Here is a 24,681-nt window from a genome sequence, read left to right as displayed (position 1 = left end):
CATTGGTAAATACAGCGGCTTAAAAGAGAAACTGCTTTATTATATTAAAAATAAATAAACCAACAGAAAATCAAGCATTGAGTGCTTTCATATCCATTCATTTTCCAGTCACTCTCTTCAAGGTCTCCTAGGACACTGTATCGTTGACTTCCCTATAAGAGTATGTGTGGGGTTTTTTTGAAAGCTATGTCAGTTGCTGCATTGTGGTTGAAGGTGCACTTGAAGCAGTGGAGTGTGTTGGATATCATGCAAGTTTTGTTATGCGAGTGTCTTGTCTGTGTGTGGCAGAGTTCATTGAGTAGGACTGTGTAGTCAGTGTTTTGTTTGATGGTAATCGCGTGTGGCTGATCCTGGCTGCACTCCCGCAGGCTGGTACGAGGGTGACCGTCTGCGCGATGGCGAGAGGGGGTGGTTCTTAGCCGAGTGTGCCCAGAAGATAACCTGCCCGGCCACCATCCAGAAGAACATGCAGAGAATGGACCGTCTCCAGGAGCTGGAAACCAATGTGTGAGCAGGACCCACCCACACCACGCCCACCACTTGCTTTAAGCCCCTCCTCCTGCCACTGAAGGACTGCAGACAGCCCCTCCTATCGCATCTCAGTGACACACCTGCAGGGCTCCTCACTGTCTGTATGATACAGTGTACAGCTTAGAAAGGACGGACTCAATCTGATAACTACTTGTCCCTTAGATAACAAGTGCTAAGCTTTTGAAAGGGACAGATGGAAATGAACTGGGTATATAACGGATAGGATTTGTTGTACAAATGAACTGTAATGTGAATTAGGTTTTTTTTTTTTTTTTTTTTCGATATTGTGTAAGGTCTTGATTTCTGAATCCAAACTGGCCATAACTCTTCAAGCCAAACAGATCACGAATGTTTGGTTTTGAAACTAGTCTTAGTATGAGGGTGAAAAGGCTTTGTAATGACTGAAAATGGCCAAAGAGTCTCAATTTGTATACTTGTGAATGTTCAAGATCGATTGATTTAGCTCTAACAGTTTTAGTGAATGAAAATCAAAACTGGAAGACAAGGGTTTAATACGACCTAATTTAATATCATGGGGCCACCATACTCAATGTACCCTGTCAAAATCAAACTGGGTAAAATAGTAGGATGGATATTGTCATTGGAGCTAGTCTAATTTGCACTCAGGGAAAATGTATACAATGACTGTAAATCACAAAAAAATGTAAATGTATTGTAAATGTATCAGAACCTATTTTTAAACATTTAATCCTTTCTGATCAACAGATTTATATTGCAGACACATGAAATTGCTTACCTTAAATATAAACATTTTTATCCATAATACTGGTTAATAAAGCGAATGGCTGACTTCACTGTGTGCATGTTCTTAGTATCAGTCCTCTACCAGTCAGAAGTGCGAGTTTGTGTGTAAATGGCTGCATGAGAGGCATGAATTCTAAAGTGATTTGGATAAAAGTGCGCTATAAATGCTGTCAGTTTGCCGTATATGAATCGAGAAAACCGAGCAAACCCCAGCCTCTAGTCGGACTCACTGAACTCTGCAGTGTCCCCTCTTGTTGTGGCGGTACGGATATCAAAGCCATCATTCAGGCTAGCCTGGAGGTCTTATGTAACACACTACTAGCCCTGATGCAGGCGACCCAGCCAGTGAGTGTGGTTTCTATATTCACAGCTCAACTGGGCTACATAACCCTCAAACTACACCCCAGGTGTCAAAGTAATGCAAAGAATTCCCAAAAGAAGACCTGAAGGATCAGAGTCTCTCGCTCAAAATGGTAGAGAAGGTAGGATCAGAGTCTCTCACTCAAAATGGTAGAGAAGGTAGGATCAGAGTCTCTCACTCAAAATGGTAGAGAAGGTAGGATCAGGAATTACACAGGCGTGCAGGTTACTGCCTCTTACCCAAAAGGTAGGGCATCGTCACACCCTGATTGGCCAAGAGCGGAATGCACCAGGCTGCTCTCAATGATCAATTACCAGCCAATCACCACACCCGAGTACCCTCCAATCAATCAACAATGGAATTTTGATATGCTGCAAAATTGAAACAAAGTAGAAGGAAAAAATCCCCACCCCAAAAAAAAACTAATATAACTCAGGAAAGGGAATTACCAGCCAACACCGGAAGACCTGTTCTTTGTTCTATTCATGGTCAAATTCACACATTTTTATTTTTCCATTATATTACAAGCTTATTAGTCTGACTTCATTTATAATTGCTGTACCACACCACTGGACAAGTTTTAGGATCAGAAAGTGAATGATTTTCTTAATACAGTCAGAGACAAAGTGAACCATGTCCGGAGGCTTGTTGTTCATAGTTGCTTTGCTCAGCCCACAGAAACCTCAGTGACTGATTTAAAAGGCCTGGTATACCTTCATTGAAAGTTATGCAAATGAAAGGCCAGGGTAATTGAAGTTAAGTTGTTGTTACTCATTTCATGCAGTACAGGAAATGACCACAAAGGAATGTATTCTGTTCCTAAAGGTGCACAGAAAGTTTATTTTTTGCTGACTCAAAACCCTTAAATTACATTTCAGTGGAATGCAGAACTCATAGAAAGGCTTCCAGATGTTTTTTTGTTTTTTTTCCTGCTGGAATTAAAACATCAATTTTGCATTTAAAGAGACTAAAATGTATTTATTTGAATGTGTTCTGACCTTGGTGTGATTTTTTTTTTTCTTCTTTAAGAGGTACAAACAGGCAGAATCCTCAAGCGCTTCCACGAATGACAATGTGAATCGACATGCAACCAACTGTAATGGGTTCGCATGGGTGAGGGGGTGAATTCAACCTGATATTTTTTTATTGTTCTTTTGTGTTTTCATAAAAATTTGGCACCCACCGTGTAACTGCACGTGTCCAGTTATTTGCAAAGGCAGCCACATTCAAGTGCAAACCCTCCCGCTGATTCAGGAGTGGAGACATCCGCGTTTCTCTTCCGAAAGACGTGTCGGCGGCATTTTCACACCACCGTCTGGAGCTAAGCTCACACAGAACAGAGTCAGAGGAAGACCCCAAACTGACTGAACCCTCCCGTTCTCTGGGCAAAGCCACCGTGAACTGCGCATTGCTCCATGGAGCTAGCAGCCAGGGCCACTGTGGTGAGGTCTAGATTCAGGCAGGGACTGTGGGCCTTGCAGTTTGTGGTGCCTTAACCAAACAAGCCACGAAGCAGCCTCCATGTGCCAGGTCACTGTAAGCCTGAGCCATGGTCTTCCTGCTTAAATAAGCCCATCACAGCCAGTCCTCCACTGCAGAACTTTCTATGTAAAACATGAATGCAAACGTACTGTAAGCAGCCTTTACACTGGGTCAAACAAGACTATAATACATCAGATGCATAGGAAGCTATGCAAAACAAAAAAAACAAAAACAGGTTCCACAAGCACAGAATATACCAGCAGTGAGGCCTAACACTATTCACCTTTGTATTTTAAATTTGTTTTAACTAAAGAGATACAAATAATCATTGTCATTCTTCACGTGTCAAGTCCATTTTAAATGTTCCATCAAGCGGTTTGTGTTTGGACATTTTGTCAAGTCTCGATCGTTGCTGATCTTTCGGTTTAGCCCCTCAGAAACCCTGTGGGGTGCGATGCTGTTCCAAGGTCAAGGGCAGTGCCTGGGCCAGAACAGACACGATGTGCTGCACGTACTCCGGCTAGTCGTAGTACCGGTCTCCGCCTCTAGGGGCAGCGCCTCGGCCGGAGTCGCTCTCCTGGGTGGTGATGAGGTCGATGATGGCTGAGATGACAGCACAGTCCTTAGACTTGGTGTCGCTCCAGTCTACAGGCTGAGGGTTCTTAATCCTCTCCTGAAGCAGCGAGTCCAGCTCCTTCTTCAGATTCTGAAAAAAGTCAAAAGTTTCTTTTTTAATGAGTTTTTACCCTGGAGAAAACGACAACAGCTGGAGAAATTCTGTTCGCACCTAACTGAAAAAATATGTGAAGGAACCTGAGGTCTCGCTACATGGTATTATTCATTACCACCGAAATTCAATTGTTCTGGGTAAAAAGTGTTTATTTTGTACTTCAATTCATTTATTCTGCTCGAACGCAGAAAGGCAGTGTTCCGCCGGATTTCAACTAGCTTCGGGCCATAAGGTCACCAACTGAACACATTAACCGCTTCACTAATTGGCTTAATTATGCTATCAGCTAAAGCTGTGATGCGGCGTGGGGGTGATTAGCATAGCAGATATAAACACAGCTTGTTACAGCCGGCCTCGTGAGGTACCTTGACGAGGTGCGCAATCCGGGCGGGGGACTGAAACACGATCCACTCATCGACAGCGATGGTGTCCTGGTCCTGGTCCTTCTGGATGGAGATGTCCCCGCCGAAGAAGAGCAGGGAGAAGGGCGACACTTCGGTGCAGTCATACAGGAAGATCTGGGGAGGTCACAGGTCAAAGGTGAGGGGAGTTGGGCGAAGGTTACCCTGGCAGGCTGCGATAACAAGGATGGCAATAAATCGGAATAATTGGCAAAAAAAAAAAAGCATAAAGCTTTCTTTGAATCTCCCGTTGTAGCTTTCTTCTCATCAGATTACAGAATGGAATTAATTAAAAAACGTCAGTTCAAAACTACTACGAGTTATAGTCAAAGCGATTTAAGCGCGAGAAAGCACAAATGTGTGGAAATGTGGAAAACCTCCTAAGTGTATCGAACCAGCGTTTACCGTAATGTATAAAAGCACACCCGTGCCAAACTGCTTTAATTCAGGCTAGCAAACGAATGAAAATCCATTATCCATTTCACGAGCGTTTAAACCGCTTCAAATCACATTCAGATTGTATGTCCACGGTCCGTCACGGCGAATACAGACTCGACACTGTCAATCTGAAGGAGTCAAACTGGCTCCCAGAGCTGCCAATCTCGATGACGGGCTCATCTCTCACAGATAAACCCTGCCCAACACGTCGCGCCCTGGCTTAAACGTGGCTGGCGGTTCTCAGCGAGCCCCTGAACCGGCAGTCATCGCTCTGCCAACGTCCCATCTGGCCCGACGCGGCCCGCTCGCTCCCGCTAACGTGTGAAGTGAACACATTTCTCATCCCGTCCTTCCCGAGGTGCGAATGGAGCCTGCAGAGATGGCCGCTGCTCCCGGTTCATTGCTCTCTCAGTAACGCTCCGGAGCGGGAGAAATAGGCCAGAGCCATGCTCATGAAAACAGCTCCAGGCACATCAGTGCCTGAATGATGAGGACTGAATCGGCATGGAGGCTGTGGAGGCAGCAGCACACACACACACACACACACACACACACACACACACGTATATATGTGCACACGCAACACACACAAAAAAAAAAAAACACCCACCCATAAAATTTGTGGTTACATACGCCTTCCCACCTGCCTACACAAGCCCAGAGGTTAGAACCAACGAGGCAACAAGGAGCAGCATGATAGAGACACGGGGGCCATGGGCTCAACAAGGTTTAGAAGAGCTGCTCTGCCCCTGAGCAAGATACCTGACCTTGGGTTCTATGGAAAAAGAGCATGGACAATGAACACCGAATAACAAAGGGACCCCGTGTTACAACGCACGTGTGCACGTGTGTGTGTGTGTGTGTCTGTGTGTGTGTATATGCCTGTGCGTGTGTGTGTGCGTGTGTGCGCCCTTACATGTGGCGATTAAGCTCTTGACCTCATACTTCCATGCACACGTCGCTGAGTGAGAAGCACTTCAGGTTTTCACCTTGCCACAGAAACAGCACTTCCTCCTCCTTTTTCATCTGACAACGTGAGACCCAGCTCCGGAGGTGACAAAATGGAGGCTGGGGCTTTAAATCCCCAAAGAGGTTAGGAAGTAACTGGGTGCCCTTCTGAAACCTTCTCACAACTTTAAATTGGACTGTGTTAGACAGGAAAAGCCACGAAAGGAGGTAGAACCTTCTCATATCTTATGAATTAATTGAATAGAAAATGACAATTTGCACAATTTGCACAGCCTGTCTGTGACCCAATCCACCCATATCCAACAGGTGTTTTCTCCTTGTGAGCCATATGCTTGGCTGTATGATCTATAGTTTATTAGTGGCTGTACACGTTTCTGTATACGTAAAGTAATGAACATACAGCTTCACCCTTTACAAGGCAGTCTGCCTGAAAAAGATTAATGCATGGGGAGGGAGGGGGGGGACATTATTTACTACCTCCAGAAAGAATTCTTAATGTAGCCAGACAGTAAAAAAGAAATGACCATAAATCCACCCAAAAAAACTAGAGGGAAAAAAAAACCTTCAAAAAAACAACTTTCCACCTGAATGATTTATCAGGACTTCCAAAAGCAGAAGACGAATGATTCATTACTCTTTGAAGGATTGGAATATGAAAATGGAATATTAAAACGTGGTTGAGGCTGACTGGCTCTTGTTCACCAGGGTAGACGCAGAGGTGTAGATGCAGAGGTGCAGATGCAGGAGTGTGGATGTGGAGGTGTAGATGGAGGTGCAGATGTGGAGGTGTAGACGGGAAGGTGCAGCACACTCACATTGCTCGTCTTCATTTTCAGGTGGTAGATAAGCCAGGTGTAGTGAAACTCTGTCTCTTCCGCGTTCACTGACTTGGGGTGGATGTTGACTTTTCCGTCAGGCTTAGTGTAAACCTTCACCCTGGAAAACAATTTTAAGAACACCAAAATCGAACATTTATTTACACCGCTAGATGTTCACAGAGGCTGTTCAGGTTCAGCTTCAGTTGTTAATCTGCAACTCTTGGGTAAGGCAGGTTCTCACTGCCACACTACACTAGTGCCCCAATCACTCTCTCCCTGTAAGACTCTGAGCACATCTCAGCAACAAACCTTCCCTGAATAAATTAAAATAGCACAATGAGTCCTTCAGGCATTCTGCTCAGCATTTGAGAAGTGAAGAGTCCTTGAAGAACAAAACTAATTTCCATTGATTTAGTTGTCATTCTTTTATTGTATTGTTAGTTATATAACTATTATGATGTAGTTACTGTTTCTCCAGCAGAAAAGAGCTAGGGGCAATATACCCATCATTAAACACAGAAAAAAAGACACACACACACACACACACACACACACACACACACACACACACACAGCAGGGCAGCTGTCGCTGCACACACTCACATGGCCCTCTTCTTGCTGAAACTTGGCCGGATCTTGGCTACTTTGGGGTACAGCCCGGCGACAATCACCGCTTTGATCAGCTTCTCATTCTCTAGAGAGAGCAGGTACAGGGGAACATGAACACAACCACCATTTTAGAGACAGAGAGGGCTAGAGGGGGCTAGAGGGGCACACCTTCAGACATGGAATGAGTGGCATGGAGAGGAACGTGGCGAGGACAAACACACATCCTGTAACACGCTCTGTAAGAATGTTATACACACACACACACACGTGTGCACACAAAAAGGCACACGGGTGGGCAGGTGTTGTATAAGTGTCAGAAACAGACGGGCAGATGTACACACAGCCACGGGTTCCATGCTTTACCGGAGTTTATGTTAGAGCTGGGGTCTTTGGGGTTCTTGCTGCTGACAAAGCCCGCCCCCAGAAGATGTTCAGCAAACTGCCCCTTCATGTTGTGCAGCATCTGCAAGAGTCACAGGACACAAAGTCATGACACATCGACAATCCATTAACCAAATGGTGTGCATTTCTGCTGCTCAGTAAGAGGGCAGCTTATTGGTCGATGTCCCTCTCAATTCAGCAACAAGCCCATGGGAGCCGGTTCAGTGGTTGCGTCTCAAATTGCACACTCATGTACCTGTGCACTCGTGTTCTTATGAGCTTAACTTACTGCACCGACAAGTCAACTACTTAGAATGCAAGACCATGAAAAATGTTAATTTCAGACGCACTTGTACTATAACGTCATGTCTCTTCTGGCTGCAGACATCCGACTAGTAGCAGCAGTGGTATAGCAGAAAAATGTATTTGCTACACAAATGTGGTAAAGTCTGCAGTTTGAGACACAGCCCTTGTGCTGTGTTGCCGTGACGCACCTGCAGCGTGTTGGCGGAGAGGAAGTTGTCCCAGCAGAATTCCCGTTCAAATCTGTTGCCCCGTCGTTTAGCGTCCTCCCAGCCCTGAAAAGTGAACATTTTAAATGTTTTTAAGGGTTTAAGGGGTTGAGAAAAAACAGAAGAAACCCCACCCTCCTGCCCCAGTCGAGTGAAATGCTCGGAGCAGTACAAGTGAACAGATTCTCAGTAATCACATTAACCTCAAAACAGAGTCCATACCCAGAAGGCATTCACAATGGTCAGGTGGTCACTCTTGGAGTTTTTGGACAAAACTTTTCTCCTCATGTCTGCAAGCTTCTCCTTACCCTGAGGTGGGGAAAGCAGAGAACACGTTACACATGCATATGCGTGTGGGAGTGCGTGTGTATCCGAGAGATACAGAGAGAAAGAGAGAGAGAGAGAGAGAGAGAGAGAGAGAGAGAGAGAGAGAGACAGAGAGAGAGAGAGAGAGAGAGAGAGAGAGGTACCAGCGGTATGAAGAAGGGGTCTTTGAAGCTCAGGCTAGCGGCGATGGTGAGTACGGGCTCCAGGCAGCCCAGCAGAGCTCCGAACAGGATCATCTTCCCGATGTGGGGCTCCACGGGCAGGCGGGCCAGGTGGAACCCCAGCGGCGTCAGCTCCTCATTGCGGTCCAAAGCGTTCTGACCGCAAACAGACCGTCATTAAGGTTCTGATTCTGTCATACAACCGAACAAGCCATGAATGGCCTTCGTATAAAAGTAAAAATAGTCAATTCAGTCAATAGTTAGTCAATTGAGTAACACACAGAATTTGTTCAGGCCCTGTGCTCACACACCAGATAGTCCCATGTGGAGTTATACATGCAAACAAAAGCCAATTTAAACGCTTCTTCACCCCCATTTTATCATCTTCATTGCTCTTTTTCACAACCTACTGCAACCAAAACAATGCTATTGAACATGCCGCCCTCCCCCCATGTGACCACGCCCCTCCTCATATCTCACCAGGTCCATGAGGTGAGTGATAGCCAGTTGGACCGCCTGTTCTGAGGGCGGGTCCAGGGCCTTGCACAGGAACGAGGCGATCCCTCCCAGCTTCAGGATCTACAGAGCACAGCACAAACACACAGTCCAACACTGCAGTTATACCTGCTGCTAATGCAGGATCTACACAGCACAAACACACTTACTGCTGTTACACCTGCTGTTAATGCAGGATCTACACAGCACAAACACACTTACTGCCGTTACACCTGCTGTTAATGCAGGATCTACAGAGCACAAACACACTTACTGCCGTTACACCTGCTGTTAATGCAGGATCTACACAGCTCAAACATACAGACCAACACTGCAGTTATACCTGCTGCTAATGCAGGATCTACACAGCTCAAACATACAGACCAACACTGCAGTTATACCTGCTGCTAATGCAGGATCTACACAGCTCAAACATACAGACCAACACTGCAGTTATACCTGCTGCTAATGCAGGATCTACACAGCTCAAACATACAGACCAACACTGCAGTTATACCTGCTGCTAATGCAAGGGTGGGACAGTTTTATAATGTTAACCACCATCATCTTAAATAATATGCAAATGCATCAATCCATTTATGACCCCAAAGAAAGAACAATCCGAAAAATAATAAATATAGAATTTTCTCGCTTTCAAACTACAGAGCCAATAAATTATTAACTGCTCTGAAAACATTAAAATTGCCTTGCCAACTTCCTCCTGGTATCACTCAAGGTGGAAACCACATGGAACATTACCTACGGAAAGCTACGATCGTGCTACAAATCATGCTACAGTTGCACTTCTCACCCCATTAGTCAATGAAGGCTAACCGTTTGTTGGTACAGGACCCTTTTATTCAATTATGGTGTTTACATTCTGTTTGATACAAAGTATGCACGTATCTCAACCGTTTGACTGATGTGTATAATATTATTTCTGGAACATTCGGTGCTATAAATAAGTCCTATTTATAGCGCAAATTGCTCCACTCTCTCACAGAAATTCAAAGCATACTGACTAAAACTTTGCAGATGAAAGATGGCCAAATACTGTTCTTAATGTAGTTTTATTTGTACACAAGAAACATGGAAACCTGTTCTCTGGGGCGAAAATTAAGTTTATTTTGAGCACAAGATATTTATTTTTATTAGATGGATCAAAGATGGAGCTATTTTTTCTCCAGATCTAGTCATCAGACAATAACATCATATAAAAGATAAACCAAAGCCACAAGAGCTGATATGAATATGAATAGCTATAAAGCAGTGCTGGGGTCTGACCGTACTGTAAGCTTAAGTGCAGGCACTGTGTGCCTCTGTGGAGTGATCAATATGGCTCTCAATAATACAGCAGTCTGTTTGTGTATAATAGCACTCGCACTCATCCATTAAGAGAAAGATATTCCCCTCATGAACCCATCTCAGTGAATAACCAGCAGGCCAGGGTGGTTTGCAACCAGTGCAGTGCTGCAATTATCTCTGAAAGAACGCCACGTTCTCTGCCCTCACCCGGTTCTAACCCAACCCCGTTCAGCCCTGCCACCCTAACTCAACCACCCTCACCCGCCTTCAACCCAACCCCTCTTAGCCCTGCCACCCTAACTCAACCCCTCTCAGCCCTGCCACCCTAACCAAACCCCTCTCAGCCCTGCCACCCTAACCCAACCCAACCCCGTTCAGCCCTGCCACCCTAACCCAACCACCCTCACCCGCCTCCAACCCAACCCATCTTAGCCCTGCCACCCTAACCCAACCCCTCTCAGCCCTGCCACCCTAACCCAACCCAACCCCGTTCAGCCCTGCCACCCTAACCCAACCACCCTCACCCGCCTCCAACCCAACCCCTCTTAGCCCTGCCACCCTAACCCAACCCCTCTCAGCCATGCACCCTAACCCAACCCCTCTCAGCCCTGCCACCCTAACACTACAGTGTCCCATCCTCATTTCTCCCCTCCCCCTCCGCCATACCTTAATCTGCAGGCACAGCTCCTCCAGTGACGTGCGCATGATCTCGGGCAGCTGGTAGGAGTCCAGCAGGCTGGCACGCAGGCCATTGTACAGGTGGTAGCACTTCCCTGGTGAAACCCTGTACACACACACACACACACACAGAGACACTCCATTCAGGCTCTAAACGCCTCAGAAACACCAGAGAGAGCACATAAAAACACCAGGAGCAGTAACTGCAGGAGCACACCCGGTTTACGGGGTCCAAGCCGAACGCGCAGTGACACGGCAATTAGACGGCCGCAGCGGAGTGATTAACGCTCTCCACAACGCATCAGACCTCGTGTGTGCAATTTGTCTAGATGAGCTCACTGGCAGTGCAGTAAATGATCCGTGTGCCCTGTCCTAATTGACAATTACAAACCACTATGTGCATTCTCGCTTACACACACACACACACACACACACACACACACACACAGGATGGGTAATAAACACCCGCAAACGCAGATGAGAAATAGTCTGCTGGATGGGCAGTCAACATGAACACAGAATACCACAGAGATATCCACTCAGTACAGTATTTATACCCCTGCACCATGTGATGGAGTCCTTGCCACCGGCAGGACGATTAGCGGTTAGCGGTAGGTTGAGAGGCAGACCGGGTAGAGGGTGGCACGGAAGGGACTACGTGGAATCTCGCTTCTGCGAGCCTGTTCCCGCCACTAATGGCGCTAATGCGTGGGCGCTCATTGGCCAGGGCTAATGGAGCCATGGAACAGACACCGCGGGCGAGGAGATAGCGCTCGCTAACGCCTGCCTGAAGCCACTCAACGGATTCACACTTCCTCCAACCCTCGCTCCCTCTCCCCAAAAACAAACAGAAATAAAACGTGTACCTGCAGTTAGCATTTCCTAACGGATAACGCAACACAACAGCCGGATAAACGACAGCCACGGTTCTCAGGCGCAGTTTTTGTTGATATTGAACTGCAGGGGGACGATGTTAGTTTAAACCAGGAGGTGACGGGAAAAGCTAACGCCCTAACCCCCAGCTCCCCCACCGTCGGGTGGAGCGATCCATCCTCACTCTCTGGTACACGCCAGGATCGATCCCCCCCTTTCCCCGTTCCCCAGCCCTCCCCCTGGAAGCAGACGCACCACTCTCCGCATAAACACTAATCAATCACGGAGCCGTTCGTCATACCCAGCCAGTCACCAACCACCAGTATCACACTCTGAAAACGCCTCAGTGGGACGTTTTTCTGAGTCATTGGGCAAACTTTAATTCGGTGATGTCAGAGCAGTCTTTCTTTGGCGGTTCAAATAAAGAAACTGCATTTGTCTATAAAAAACCACTGTCTATAAAAGGCCCCAAAATAGACCAAATATAAATAAAGGACCTCAAATAATTAAGACCAAATGATTACCCCTGATAGTACTCTTAACGAGCTGTTAACAGTTGAAAAGAAATGTTGAGCACAATGTTATTCCCTGGTGCAGTGGTTAGGGTAATGATTCCAACCTGAAACTCTGAGTCATTGCAAACCTACATGGGACACAATTTAGGAGAGACTGAGGTGGCTGGGAGCAAGACATCAAGCAGGAAAAATTAATACGCAAAAGATAGACAAGCGTAAAATAACATTTTAATCCACTTTCTATTAGAGGCAGAGAGGGAGAGTCAGAGTCAGAAGAAGAAGTGAGACTGACAGAAATTTAAATGAATGATAATGCGAGAGAAGAATGGAAGTTCTCACAGGGGCAGGGGCAGTAAGATGACGGTTGTGAGTGATTGTGACAGGGGCAGTAAGATGGAGGAGAGGCAGAGTTCTCACAGGGGCAGTAAGATGGAGGAGAGGCAGAGTTCTCACAGGGGCAGTAAGACGGAGGCAGTGAGCAGAGTTCTCACAGGGGCAGTAAGATGGAGAAGAGGCAGAGTTCTCACAGGGGCAGTAAGATGGAGGCTGTGAGCAGAGTCCTCACAGGGGCAGTAAGATGGAGGTAGTGGGCAGAGTCCTCACAAGGGCAGTAAGATGGAGGCAGTGAGCAGAGTTCTCACAGGGGCAGTAAGATGGAGGCAGTGAGTGAGCGTCAGCGTGCGTACCTTCCAGCCCGACCCCTCCTCTGCTTGGCGTTGGCCAGGCTGACCCATTCCGCCGTCATGGTGCTGATGTTGTTCTGCGTGTCGAAGTGTGTCTCCTTAATCTTTCCCCCATCGATCACATACACCACGTCATCTATGGTGATGCTGGGGGGGGGTCACAGGGAGAGCGAGAGAAACAAACTCAGTTAGCACTCAATTATTAAGTTACTTCAGTCCAAAAGAGACAGATAAGAGACATTTTAACATTATCATTATTAGTATTATTAAGCGCTGTGAATAAACGAGAAGCTTGGTTGTCATCACGCCTTGTTAAAGCTCAAGTGATGACAGCGCTGAGACAGTATGGTAATTAACCAATCCGAAGAGCCCGTTGAAGCTTCGGCGTGACGGCTCCCGTTTTAGATCTCTGACAGCGCGAAGCACGGAGCGCCAGGAGCGGATAAGAGGCTGACAGACCTGGTCTCCGCGATGTTGGTGGCGATCACGATCTTGCGCACGCCTGGAGGCGGTCTCTTAAACACCTGAGAGGACGGGAGAAAGCACAAAACGTAGCGGCTGACTCGCCGAACACAGCTCTCCGTATGATATCACAGCTTACAAGCTTCTACCCGCGTGGAGTAAAGCCTTTTTCCGCTGACTTTGAAGGGCGTTTTATCTGAGACGGGCTTACCTGGGTCTGACTAACAGTGGGCATCAGAGAATGCAGCGGAATGATGACAAAGTTTTCTGGGTAAGAAAAAAAGAGAAGTGTCATGAGCTCATCGGAGATGGATGACGATATGAGATCATCACATTGATTTACGCCACACTGCGGGATGGATAAATCAGGGCAGAACTCACGAGGGACACTGGAGCCGCTGGGACTCACAGCGTATGTGTATTATAAAAGGTCAGGACATTTACAGGTCTGCACATTAGCATTTCCTGGCTCATCCTATAATATGGCCAACCATAAGGAAAGGGATAGCCGACTGTCAAATGATGGAAGTCTGCTGCAATCATCCGATACCAGGCCTCCATTGGGTCATCAATAATGATCAGCATTACATTACATTACATTACATTACATGAATGGCAATTGGCAGATGCGCTTATCCAGAGCGACGTACAGTTGATTATACGAAGCAGGAGACAATCCTCCCCTGGAGCAACACAGGGTTAAGGGTCTTGCTCAAGGGCCCAACGGCTGTGCGGATATTATTGTGGCTACACCGGGGATCAAACCACCGACCTTACGTGTCCCAGCCATGTACCTTAACCACTATGCTACAGGCAGTTCTGTGAGGCCATCATTAACAGCCATGGTTGTGTGCCTGGGTGGGCAGTGCAGTTGCTAGCTTGTGTGTGCGGTCCTGGGGCGGAAAAGTGACTTTCCCCAGGCAAGGTAAAGAGCAGAGGACCCGCTTCCTTTATCAGGGGAGTGGGGTAGCAGGTTGTGTGAGTAGGTGTGTCGGTGTGCAGGAGAGAAGGTGTGGTTTAGCGGTGACTGTAGTTATTTGAACAAGTATGCATTATGTGGGTTAATAGAGGTGCAGAAGTGAAGGTGGCTACTTAAACAGGGGTGTGAAGTAGCGGGGGGAGACTTGGCTACAGAAACAGGAGAGTGGAGTAGGGGGGTAGACGTGGCTACTGAAACAGGGGAGTGGAGTAGGGGGGTAGACGTGGCTACTGAAAAAGGGGAGTGGAGTAGGGGGGTAGACGTGGCTACTGAAACAGGAGAGTGGAGTAGGGGGGTAGACGTGGCTACTGAAAAAGGGGAGTGGAGTAGAGGGGTAGACGTGGCTACTGAAACAGGAGAGTGGAGTAGGGGGGTAGACGTGGCTACTGAAACAGGGGAGTGGTCTGGTTACCTGATTTGAACATCTGCTGGGCCATGAGGAGATCATTGAGCCCGCTGATGTTGTCCCAGCCAGGCAGGAAGACGAGAATGGCCCCTTCCTGAAACAGAATCGTGACCATTTTAAAATAAACATCTATTTTTAGACAAACTTTCATATGATCACGAATTTAATGGCTTATTTATATTTATAAATAGATAAGCCACTGCCGACAGGACAGGTCACACTCTTCTACACTGCTCTGCGTAAGATGCACACACACACAAAAAGGAAAAAGAATCCTGCCTTTGATTTGACAGCCTTTTTTCCGTTCGAGCGCAGAGAAAACAACAGCGGAGAACACAGCTTGCTGGATGACAGGAGGAGCTTTTCGTTACAATTATCAACAACTAAGAAAAAAAAAACCCTCAAAAATATTGAAAAGATGAAAGACACGGTGGAACTGACTGAGACTGGAGCCGGTAAATGGGCTGATGGGAACAGTGCGTTACAGCTGCTCCTGCTCCCTGCTATTTTCAGCCCGTCTGCTGCAGGCTGAGCTGCCACACCCCTCCCCCCCTTCTCTGCAATTTTCAGGTTCAGTAAGAGGTGCTACAAGCATGAAGCCATTCTCCTTTCAAAAGGGAAAAAATAAATAAAATGGCAGTCGGGGAACGGGGACCGGTGTGCGTGCGCGTGTGTGTGCGTGTGTGTGTGTGTGTGTGTGTGTGCGCGAGCGCAACGGTTTCCTGAGGATCGGTGACCCACATTTCTCTCGCTCCCGAGACCGGCCTGACAGACGGAGCGCTTGGTATTCCCAAACCTGATGCTTAATTAATGGTAATTAATCTCAGCTTCCCACATCTGGGACGTGCGCGGTGACGCAGGAACTACGTCACCCCATAACGCCCGTCCAAGGGAGGGGGGGTGCTGCCGAGAGGAGCAGATGTACTCAGTATCTGTTCAGCACACACCCAGGTCCTCTCTGAAGCAGCTGTATTGCATTACAGTCCGGCTCTGTGTAGCAGGACAATGTAAAAATAGAAGCCATTTCTCTGGCCCGGGATGAGGATATCCACTCGGGAAAACAGCAGGGTAATCCATGCGCTAACACCCTCACACCAAATCGCTTCCTCCGCTTTAACTGAGAAAGGGGTGTAAGATTTGGCCGGGGAGAAGATGTGATAGCACTAATGTGGCAGATTGCGTTGGGGCCCGGGTCTTTAGCTCAACAGCCTGGGGAGTAGAAAGGAATCAGCGGGACAAAAAGGTGGCCTTGTTCCCGGAAAGGAGAGATAAAGACGCAGAGACGTGTCCCTCAGAGGAGACGGCGATAACAGCAGGCGCTAATACAGCCGAGCCCCGGCTCTCCATAGGAGCCGGAGCTCAAACCACCAGGGGACTCGTGGGAAACGTAGTCCGTCAGAGATCCAGACCACACTATCTTTAATCAGTTTATCTTGGCCCAGATATCCAGAGAGGAGAGGCGAGGAGATGAGATGAGTTGTACACAGAAGTGGAGGAGCAAGAGGAGAGGAGAGCAGAAGAGAGCAGTCTCTTTCAAAAAGCAGTTCACCTTCAGCAGCATTTAGCATCAAAATGGCTCCCACGAGTCTGTTTCCTTAATAACTGAAGTCTATCGATTTCAGACCAATGAGTATTCACTGCAAGTGCTGGAGGATATATCGGTCCGTGGACACAGCTGCGTACTGACTTGGGATAAAATATTCATGGTAAAAATATAAATATATATTTTTAAACAACAGGCCAAGCCTCTGACCTACTTAGCAAGACAGCTAGCTCCAGGGAAAAAAGGCTGAACAAAAGAAATTGCAGATTAGTTGTCATCCATTTTTTTATACTCAAGTATTTGTTTGTTGAAGAAAAAGGTGATAATTCCAGTTTTTCAGGTTAAGAAAGTTTTTTCTGTGGTATGTTTTGAGCAGTGAGATATTAATGAATCAAAATGCCCAGGGCAGCAATAAATTAGTTCTTACATGTATCAATTTCATTTTAGGAAATGCAGTAACATTTTGATTTGAAACATGGAAATTAATCGGGATAGATAAGAGCTGAAACACTATTCGATCAGTGGATCAAATGCATCATCACAGATATTTCTTGGAGCAAGGAGAGGGAAGATTTAAGCGGTGGAGGTACATTAACTGTATATTGGTACATTAGACACTGTGAATCTTGGAAAGGATGAATATTCCAAATGGATATTTCTAGATGTCTTAGCATATTCACCTTAATGGTGTTTTATAAAGAAACAAGCAAGTTAACTTCGAATAAAACTTACCCAATTTTTGCAAATAACTACCAAAACAATACAATATTGATTTGTAAGATTTAGCTAGAGGGCCTACAACAATAAGACTGTAAATAAAGAAAATGTTGTTTGCAGTAATTCACGCAGTCTTAAAAACCTACAAGGTATTGACCCGAATGCGTTTATTTTCCCACTTAAATGAAAGTGTGAAGTGATGCATCATTTTTGTTCATTACTGGTGGTCTGGAAACTGAGTGGCAGCCCTTAGAACTGTCTAACTTCAGAATCAAAGGGACAACTCACATCTTCATTCAGCACGATGTGTCGGATCAGCTCCACGATCAGCGCCAGGTCGATCTTATCGTCGTCGTCCATCGCCTCCAGGACATCGATCGTGCTGTCCGAGTACCTGAGGCGAAGGGAAGCCGAAACACAGCGCAGACTGTGTTAGCGTGCGGCCATGTGAGAGACGAGGTTACACGCATTCGCTTCGTAGAGCGATGGAGGGACCTGAACGGTTGTGAGGATTGGAAACGGTGAGATTGTGAGGATTAGAAACGGTGAGGTTGTGAGGATTAGAAACGGTGAGGTTGTGAGGATTAGAAACGGTGAGGTTGCGGACGGTTGTGAGGATTGGAAACGGTGAGATTGTGAGGATTAGAAACGGTGAGGTTGTGGACGGTTGTGAGGATTAGAAACGGTGAGGTTGTGAGGATTAGAAACGGTGTGGTTGTGAGGATTAGAAACGGTGAGTTTGTGGTCGATGGTGCAGCCGGGTTTGGGGCCCCCACCTGTCCCGCAGCGTTCGGGCGAAGCAGGGCCAGCTCTCCTTGTACTCCTCCTCCTTCTGCTCCTTCTCGGGCCGGGACATCTGCCCCTGCATGAAGCGCCTCTTCCACCTGGGCCGGCGGTCCTGGGTCTGTGGCTGGTACCTGCACATCGGACCGAGAGCGTTCACACACAGTTCACTGACAACTACACATACTATGTTAACCAATTGTATGTTATGTTTAGAAAATGACCAATGCCCTTTGTGACTAAAAAGTAGTATGCTAAAAAGAACTCACTGTAGCCTCTGTAGAACCTACCAAAGACAGTTAAAAACTTTTACTAAGGGCATTAATGGGTTAAGCAAGTGCTACTGAAAGACTCAGTTTCCCAGAATGCAACATGAGGTACTGCTCTGGTTGCCAGTTCTACTGGTTTCTGGTCTCACCTGAGCATCTCCACCACATCCTCCAGCAGGTACTCCTTCACCGGATACGTGAAGCCAGGGATGTGGACCATGGGACAGTTTCCTGAGGAAAGGGGACCACGAGATACAAAATGTGAACGAGAGCAGAGAGAACCAATCACAACGCGCATCATTTTCACCCCTCTGTGGCTGCAAACCGCTTGTTCCGCTCACCAAAGTACTTGGAGAACTTGTCTGCGTTGAGCGTGGCGCTCATGAGGATGATTTTGAGGTCCTCACGGAGGCGGATCAGGTCCTTGACGATGGTGAGCAGGACGTCGGACTGCAGGTTCCTCTCGTGAATCTCGTCCAGGACCAGGTGACTGATGCTGGACAGGTGTCTGAACGGGGGAGGTGGGTTTAGCAACAATATTTATTAACAACGCTAGCAGGGTTCCTCTGCTCAAGGGCTTAACAGTCACTCATTCACCTTCCTTCATGTTTATCTGGTGAAATTCAGAAAGCTCTCAGGTGTAACATCTGGGTATTTTTGTCATGTTTCTCTAGTGCTGTTTTCGTTAATAGTGCATTTCACACCTCAGTGAATCTGAGAATGTCTAAGGTTTCAGACCTCCTATTCTCCAGTCCACTACATTATCCTGCTTTTGTTTGCAGCTTTGCAACCAATGGTGAATAGTTGCCCGCCATAAAGAAAACTGCATATCTTAAGCCCTTTCAATATTCAGCTGGTGTCGATGGGGGAGTATTGTGTTGGCTTCAGATGCAGGTATCAGCCCTGAGCACATTCACTTCCAGAAAAACAAGAGAGCTGAGGAAGCCCTGGTCTCCCTGCAGCTGTGCCGATTTCATCCTGCTGCACTTCACTGATACAATACAGGCCTTCTTGTCAATGGCAACAGGGAATAAAAGAGAGAGAGAGAGAAAGAGTGTGTGTGAGAGAGAGAGAGAGAAAGAGAGAGAGAGAGAGAGGGGGGGAGGGGGAGGGAGAGAGAGAGAGAGATAGTGGAGAAGAGAAGAGGAATGAAAGAGAGGTGAAGAGAAAGACAGAGAAAGAGAGAGTGGTGAAGAGAAGAGGAATGAAAGAGAGAGAGACAGAGCGAGAGACAGAGCGAGAGACAGAGCGAGAGACAGAGCGAGAGACAGAGCGAGAGAGGTGAAGAGAAGAGGAATGAAAGAGAGCGCATGAAAGGCGGGCAGAGGTGAGGGAGGCGGATGTGCACTCACGTATCCGAGCGGAGCCACTGAAGGATAATGCCCGTCGTACAATACAGCACGCAGCCCTGTTTCCGTGGCAACCGGCTGGAAAAACAGAGCAGTCCAGAGATGAGTAGGGTGGGAGAAGGCAGGAGCAAACCTCCACCTCCACCACCCACCAAATTGTTTTTTTAAAAGCACACAGAGGTGTCGTTTGTTAAACCGTGCATTCCAAGTCATTTCAAATGAACACTCCATTTCCTCTCATTGTAGAGCTGTAGCCACACTGTGGGCAGTGTGCAGATTAACCTTGTGAAGTAACTGGCCTGCAGGGCTGGGGGACTTGGGACAACAACAGATGCCATATTACACAAAATCCTATTTAACACAAAACCATTTTCCACAAAAATATACAAATCAAATAAAGGTGATTTACATGGAACAAAAACAGGTAAGTGACACTAGCTGAACTAAGTGTTACTGCTCTAACATCCCCTCTTATCCCTCCTCTGTCTCTTTCTGAACAGAACGTTATCCTCCTCTCCTTCATCACCATCATCAGTCTCCTCTCTCCGTCCTCTCCTCCCTTCTCCTGCCATCCGCCCCTCCCAATCTCCTGGAGACCGTGTCATTCTACACTCCAGAGGAGTGGCTCTGACCCGTTTGGGCCCAGAAGGAGAGTGACTCAGACAGCCATGCGCTGGTAAATAATACAGCAAGACTCAGCAAGGCCCGAATACCTCCCCATGAGACCTGCATGGAAAACGCTCCAATCACCTTCAACACCCATTTACGGAAACAAATCCTCCCGTTACCCTGCTTGCTGCAGTGCATTCTGGGGGGGTGAGAGGGAGGGCCAGGCCCAGGGTGGTGAGATGGGGGTGGTGAGAGGGAGGGAGGGAGTAAGGGAGAAATATGGAGGCAGCCAGTGAGGTGGAGAGGACATACATGTACTCCAAGCCCTCTCTGACACCCTGCCAAAAAGAGACCCAATTATTCCTGCGCCGGTACGCACCGCTGCCCGCGCTGAGAACCGCAACTCCCAGAGTGCCTCTCCTCCACTTACAGCACATCCAAATTCAGCCAGCAACGCTCAAAACCAAGCGCCGCTTCACTTCACTGGATAAAACCAAGACCTTAAGCACTGCACCGCCTCCAAAACTCCTTGTTTCAAGGTAATTTGCATAATTCTTTTAAATGCTCTTCACATTTCCCATTTATTTGTGAGAGAGCGCATACTAAACACTTTACTTTTGCTCTGCATACCAGTATGCTAATTCACCAACTGCACTCCGTGACAATTGCTTTAAAAGCATGATACCAAATGAAATTTGGTGTAAATGTGATTCTCAAGACAAAAGGAAGCATTCTGTCATCTCGCATACAAAAGCAGAAAGTCTGAAAACAGTGTCACAGAGCCAGAACTGCACAGAAGGACACTTTCAGTGCACTAACATCAACTGTACAGAACAGAGCCAACATCAACTGGTCAGTTTAGTTAGTTATTTCCCCCCATGTTCTTACTGTCAATCAATCAGGATAAGAACTGTGATCAGCGTTAGCTATAACCACCTATCACCTTCTGTGCATTGACTTGGCCACTCCTCGACACTCTGCACTGCATTAAAAAGGGGAGTGACGAACGAGGCGATTGGTCGGTCCACTTACGTCTGCAGCCGGATCTGGTAACCGCACGAGTTCCCTTCCCCCACTTTCTCAGCCCTCTCTGCAGACACTCTCTCTGCCACCTACACAAAATATTACACGCAATATACAAAATAATATAAACAACAATGTACCAGAGACAGATGAGAATAAACATGAAATGGGTCCAGACACACCCAAGACCTACAAGAACAGAGGCAGCACAGTCTGATAACAATTCAACACAAATGTGCACACCGACACTCACGCACACACAAACAAATGGACGTGCCACACACGTCCTCTGGCTATCAGATACATGAATGGCACTTCATTTGACAGCACAGCACTGTCACCAATGGTCTCAAGATCCACACACTGCATGTAGCCTGTAGCAACCAAAAGCTGATCACATGACCACCACACATTCTTATGTCACCAATTCATAAGTTTTCACCCATCTCACAACATTTAGACAGCATTCACTCCACCCTGCCGGGACACGCAACAATAAAATGCCACATTAATTAAGTTAGAATTTAAATAGCTCTACATCCTTTTTCCATGCAACACACTTACATGGATATTTATCCTAATATAAACATATAAACACACTACAAGAGCATACCCACAGTCAGTGCCCGCAGCTGTGGTCCTAAGTGCACTTACTGAGATGGCGCTGATGCGGCGAGGCTGGGTGCACACCACCCTGCACACGGAGCCCATGCCCCGCTCAATGTAGTCGTCCAGGATGAACTGCGTCACCTGCGTGGTCTTCCCACAGCCCGTCTCCCCGCTCACCACCAGAACCTGGTTGGCCCGGACCAACTGGACCAGATCCTAAACACCAGACCCGGTCCACACGGTTTATACGAGAAACCCGATTAACATTATCTCACTGCAATTCAAATCACTGTCGTTGCATGCAGTTCCTCACTGGTCATACAGGGCGGGAGGCATCTACAGGCACCCCTTCTACTGGCCTGGTATAAACCAAAACTGATCACATGGCACATTCTACAGACTTGAGTTCATATCCTTATACCCATCTCATGATTGCAACCGTGTCCTTATGGAGGGAGAGGGTGCCTTTCATTCATTTTGTAATTGATTGATAAAACCGACCGGTCATTTTACTAGAAGAGCTCAGCGCTTCATCCTTGAGGATACTGGGAGTTTCAGGTTGACATGTGAGTGACAGTCATAGCTGGCTCTAAAGCGGTCTCATGGCTGGCAGAAGCCTGGGTCTCATGAATACAGATTTCTGCCATTCCAATGAAGGCTTGGAGCTGTGCAACTCAATCATACAGTAATTAAAAGACAAAAAAGTCAAACCTATACAGTCACAACCCCAGTTTCTGCGCATTCAAAACTCGGTGGCTTCAACTAAATACCCAGGGAATTTCCCCCCCCCCATGTTGAAAATGAATTAACAATGATATCTGTTTTTATCTTACCTCTTTCATTTTGTATGAGGGAAGTTTTTCCCGGAATTTCTGAAAAAAAGAAAGTATATAAAATTGCAGAGTCTGCGGTGGTAAACTAACAAGATCAAGTGAACATGCCTATTGGTGGTTGTCTATGGTGCTGAAGACATCAGTCTTTGGGAGACAGGTTGCTGTCACAGATTGAGCAGCTCTGTTAGTGTCAATACAGCTTTGCTAACAGGCATAGGCATAATTTCAGGAAATTAAATGGGAAGATTTGTTAATGACTTGTCACTGGAAAAAGGAGAATACATGTCAGAATCTGTATGAAGATAATGCTCTCACCAACATCTCTGTGTATTTTGGGTTGTCTCTTTTCTTAAGCAGATCTCGCTTCAACTCCTGGTCTAGACTGGATTCTCTGAGGATATCCTGAAACAGATACTCTAGGTCTTTGTCTTTCACTGCCTCCTTCACTTCTGCAGGACTTGTCATTTTCACAGCCTCTGGAGGAGGCTCTTCACCATCAAAGTAGCTGAAAAGCAGATTCCATCTAGGTTGATATAGCGTGCTATACATGCTTATGATGCAATTTCACTTTGAGCAATAGTCTACTCAGAAAAATATCGGACTGGCTGTCTTCAACCTGTTATTTAGAAAAGTATGAAATGCAACTGCAATATCATTTGCAACTGTTGAGCTGCATGTAATCATTCAGGTAACACACATTAGTGGGTCAACAGTGAGGAAACTTTTCAGAATTTTACTCAGGGAAGTTCTCCAAACTTTGATAAACACTGATACATCTGTGTCGCTTACCTGTGACCACCAGTGTCCGAGCCGGAGCGCCAGCTCTCGGATGTGGAGGGGCGGGCATCTCTTCCGGGAATGTAAGGCTCGTTCTGGACCGTTTTTAATAGTCTAGTGATGTGCTGCTCTCTGGACTCGTCCATTTGCACTACAGCTCTCTAAACAGAAAATACACTCGACTTTACTAGCCAGGTAGCATGCATCCCGTCATCTAGGTTAGTTAGCTTAAACACAGAGGCAATCTTTATAGTGTCATTAAAACATAAATGGATTGATACTTGCCGATTTCCTCTCCTCTTCTTTCCTTTTTATGCCTCCTCTCTTTGCGTACCACAGGCCGATCTCTCGGCCTTTCAGATGTCCCGGGTGCCGACCCCGTGAGCCACCACCGCGTCCCCTATCCTCCCGAGACTCCCAGCCCGAGTCGGTATCCTGGTATCCTCCTCTGTTCGACCCGGCACCTCTGTCCCACCTATCCTCCTCGTTTCCATATCCAAATCCTCGACCACCTCGTCGGCCTCGTCTATTGCCGTAACCATAACTCATACCGCCCTATAGTTTTGTCTGAAAGCCCCTATGATACTACGACTACGGCCAGTTAGCGTTAACTAGACGTCTGGAACTGCAGGTGTCAGTTAACGCCAACTTGCCTGCTTCTGTAGCGGTCCAGTGTACAGTCCCTAGGAAACCCAGAGACAGAACAGCACTTGTACAAGCAATGCAATGTTACAGCCAGCTAACCAGCAGGGTAACCTAGCGAATCAGTTTCCGAAACACCGTTGGCTACACAGCGAAGATTCGTAATTTGGCAGAATAATTTCGAAATATGGATTTTGAAAAAAAACCAAAAAACAGGTATGTAATATAATGTATAGAAACATGGGAGACAATGCTACTATTTATCTAACGTTAGGGTTAGCCGATGAATCTCAAGCAAAGGGATCAGACATATCCGGCATGTCGCGTTTAAATGACGCAAGCAACTGTGCAATGTCAACACACGAACCACGCATTAAACGATGATTGGTTGCTCATCCTCAGTGCATTGAGTGTGTTGAGTTTATGTTGAAAAACGTAGAAATAAAGATCATTTTAAATTAAACGAAGATCTGGCAGTGTAGGTCACAATAATTTACTAGACATAACTGCTGTGATATTTTGAGCTTAGTGTCTATTTAGGAAATGAAGTAAAAATAAAATGCCCTCGTGATTTGTAACATTCAAATGAAAAAGTGTTATCTCTCGTGTGCATATGAAATATATTTGAAAATAAAACTCAGGAGGT

At 46.7% G+C, this 24,681-nt stretch overlaps 2 protein-coding genes across 4 annotated transcripts in view; one reads left to right on the top strand and one right to left on the bottom strand.

The window, feature by feature from the left end:
• The window catches only part of LOC133107644 (rho guanine nucleotide exchange factor 26-like), a 32,587-nt gene extending 31,241 nt beyond the window's left edge, over positions 1 to 1,346 (top strand). The window contains exon 16 of the mRNA XM_061216673.1: positions 369 to 1,346. Within this exon, the coding sequence (XP_061072657.1) occupies positions 369 to 511 (143 nt within the window). The 3' untranslated portion in view covers positions 512 to 1,346. The remainder of the gene's footprint in view (positions 1 to 368) is intronic.
• A 1,122-nt stretch (positions 1,347 to 2,468) lies between these two features.
• On the bottom strand, positions 2,469 to 24,347 carry dhx36 (DEAH (Asp-Glu-Ala-His) box polypeptide 36). Of its 3 annotated transcripts, XM_061216672.1 has the most exons (25): positions 23,679 to 24,347; positions 23,406 to 23,554; positions 22,932 to 23,121; positions 22,617 to 22,655; positions 21,829 to 21,999; positions 21,184 to 21,263; positions 19,546 to 19,620; positions 18,535 to 18,701; positions 18,343 to 18,424; positions 17,918 to 18,058; positions 17,430 to 17,535; positions 14,888 to 14,975; positions 13,708 to 13,763; positions 13,494 to 13,558; positions 13,038 to 13,181; positions 10,952 to 11,069; positions 8,966 to 9,064; positions 8,468 to 8,641; positions 8,220 to 8,306; positions 7,980 to 8,063; positions 7,468 to 7,567; positions 7,099 to 7,189; positions 6,493 to 6,613; positions 4,235 to 4,387; positions 2,469 to 3,845 (listed from the first exon to the last, which is right to left on the bottom strand). In XM_061216672.1, the coding sequence occupies exons 1-25, from the start codon at positions 23,940 to 23,942 to the stop codon at positions 3,660 to 3,662; spliced, it is 3,030 nt and encodes a 1,009-aa protein (XP_061072656.1). In that variant the 5' UTR covers positions 23,943 to 24,347; the 3' UTR covers positions 2,469 to 3,659. The 3 variants fall into 3 exon arrangements, with proteins under 3 accessions (XP_061072656.1, XP_061072654.1, XP_061072655.1); XM_061216670.1 differs by lacking the exon at positions 23,679 to 24,347 and having other exon boundaries at positions 22,932 to 23,139; positions 23,406 to 23,549; XM_061216671.1 differs by lacking the exon at positions 23,679 to 24,347 and having other exon boundaries at positions 22,932 to 23,018; positions 23,406 to 23,508.
• Between the last annotated feature and the right edge of the window lie 334 nt (positions 24,348 to 24,681).

This window comes from Conger conger, chromosome 13, assembly GCF_963514075.1.
Source record: "Conger conger chromosome 13, fConCon1.1, whole genome shotgun sequence".
NCBI classification, from domain to species: domain Eukaryota; kingdom Metazoa; phylum Chordata; class Actinopteri; order Anguilliformes; family Congridae; genus Conger; species Conger conger.
The sequence above is the reverse complement of the archived record's forward strand: the minus strand, read 5'-3'. Positions and strand labels throughout refer to the sequence as shown.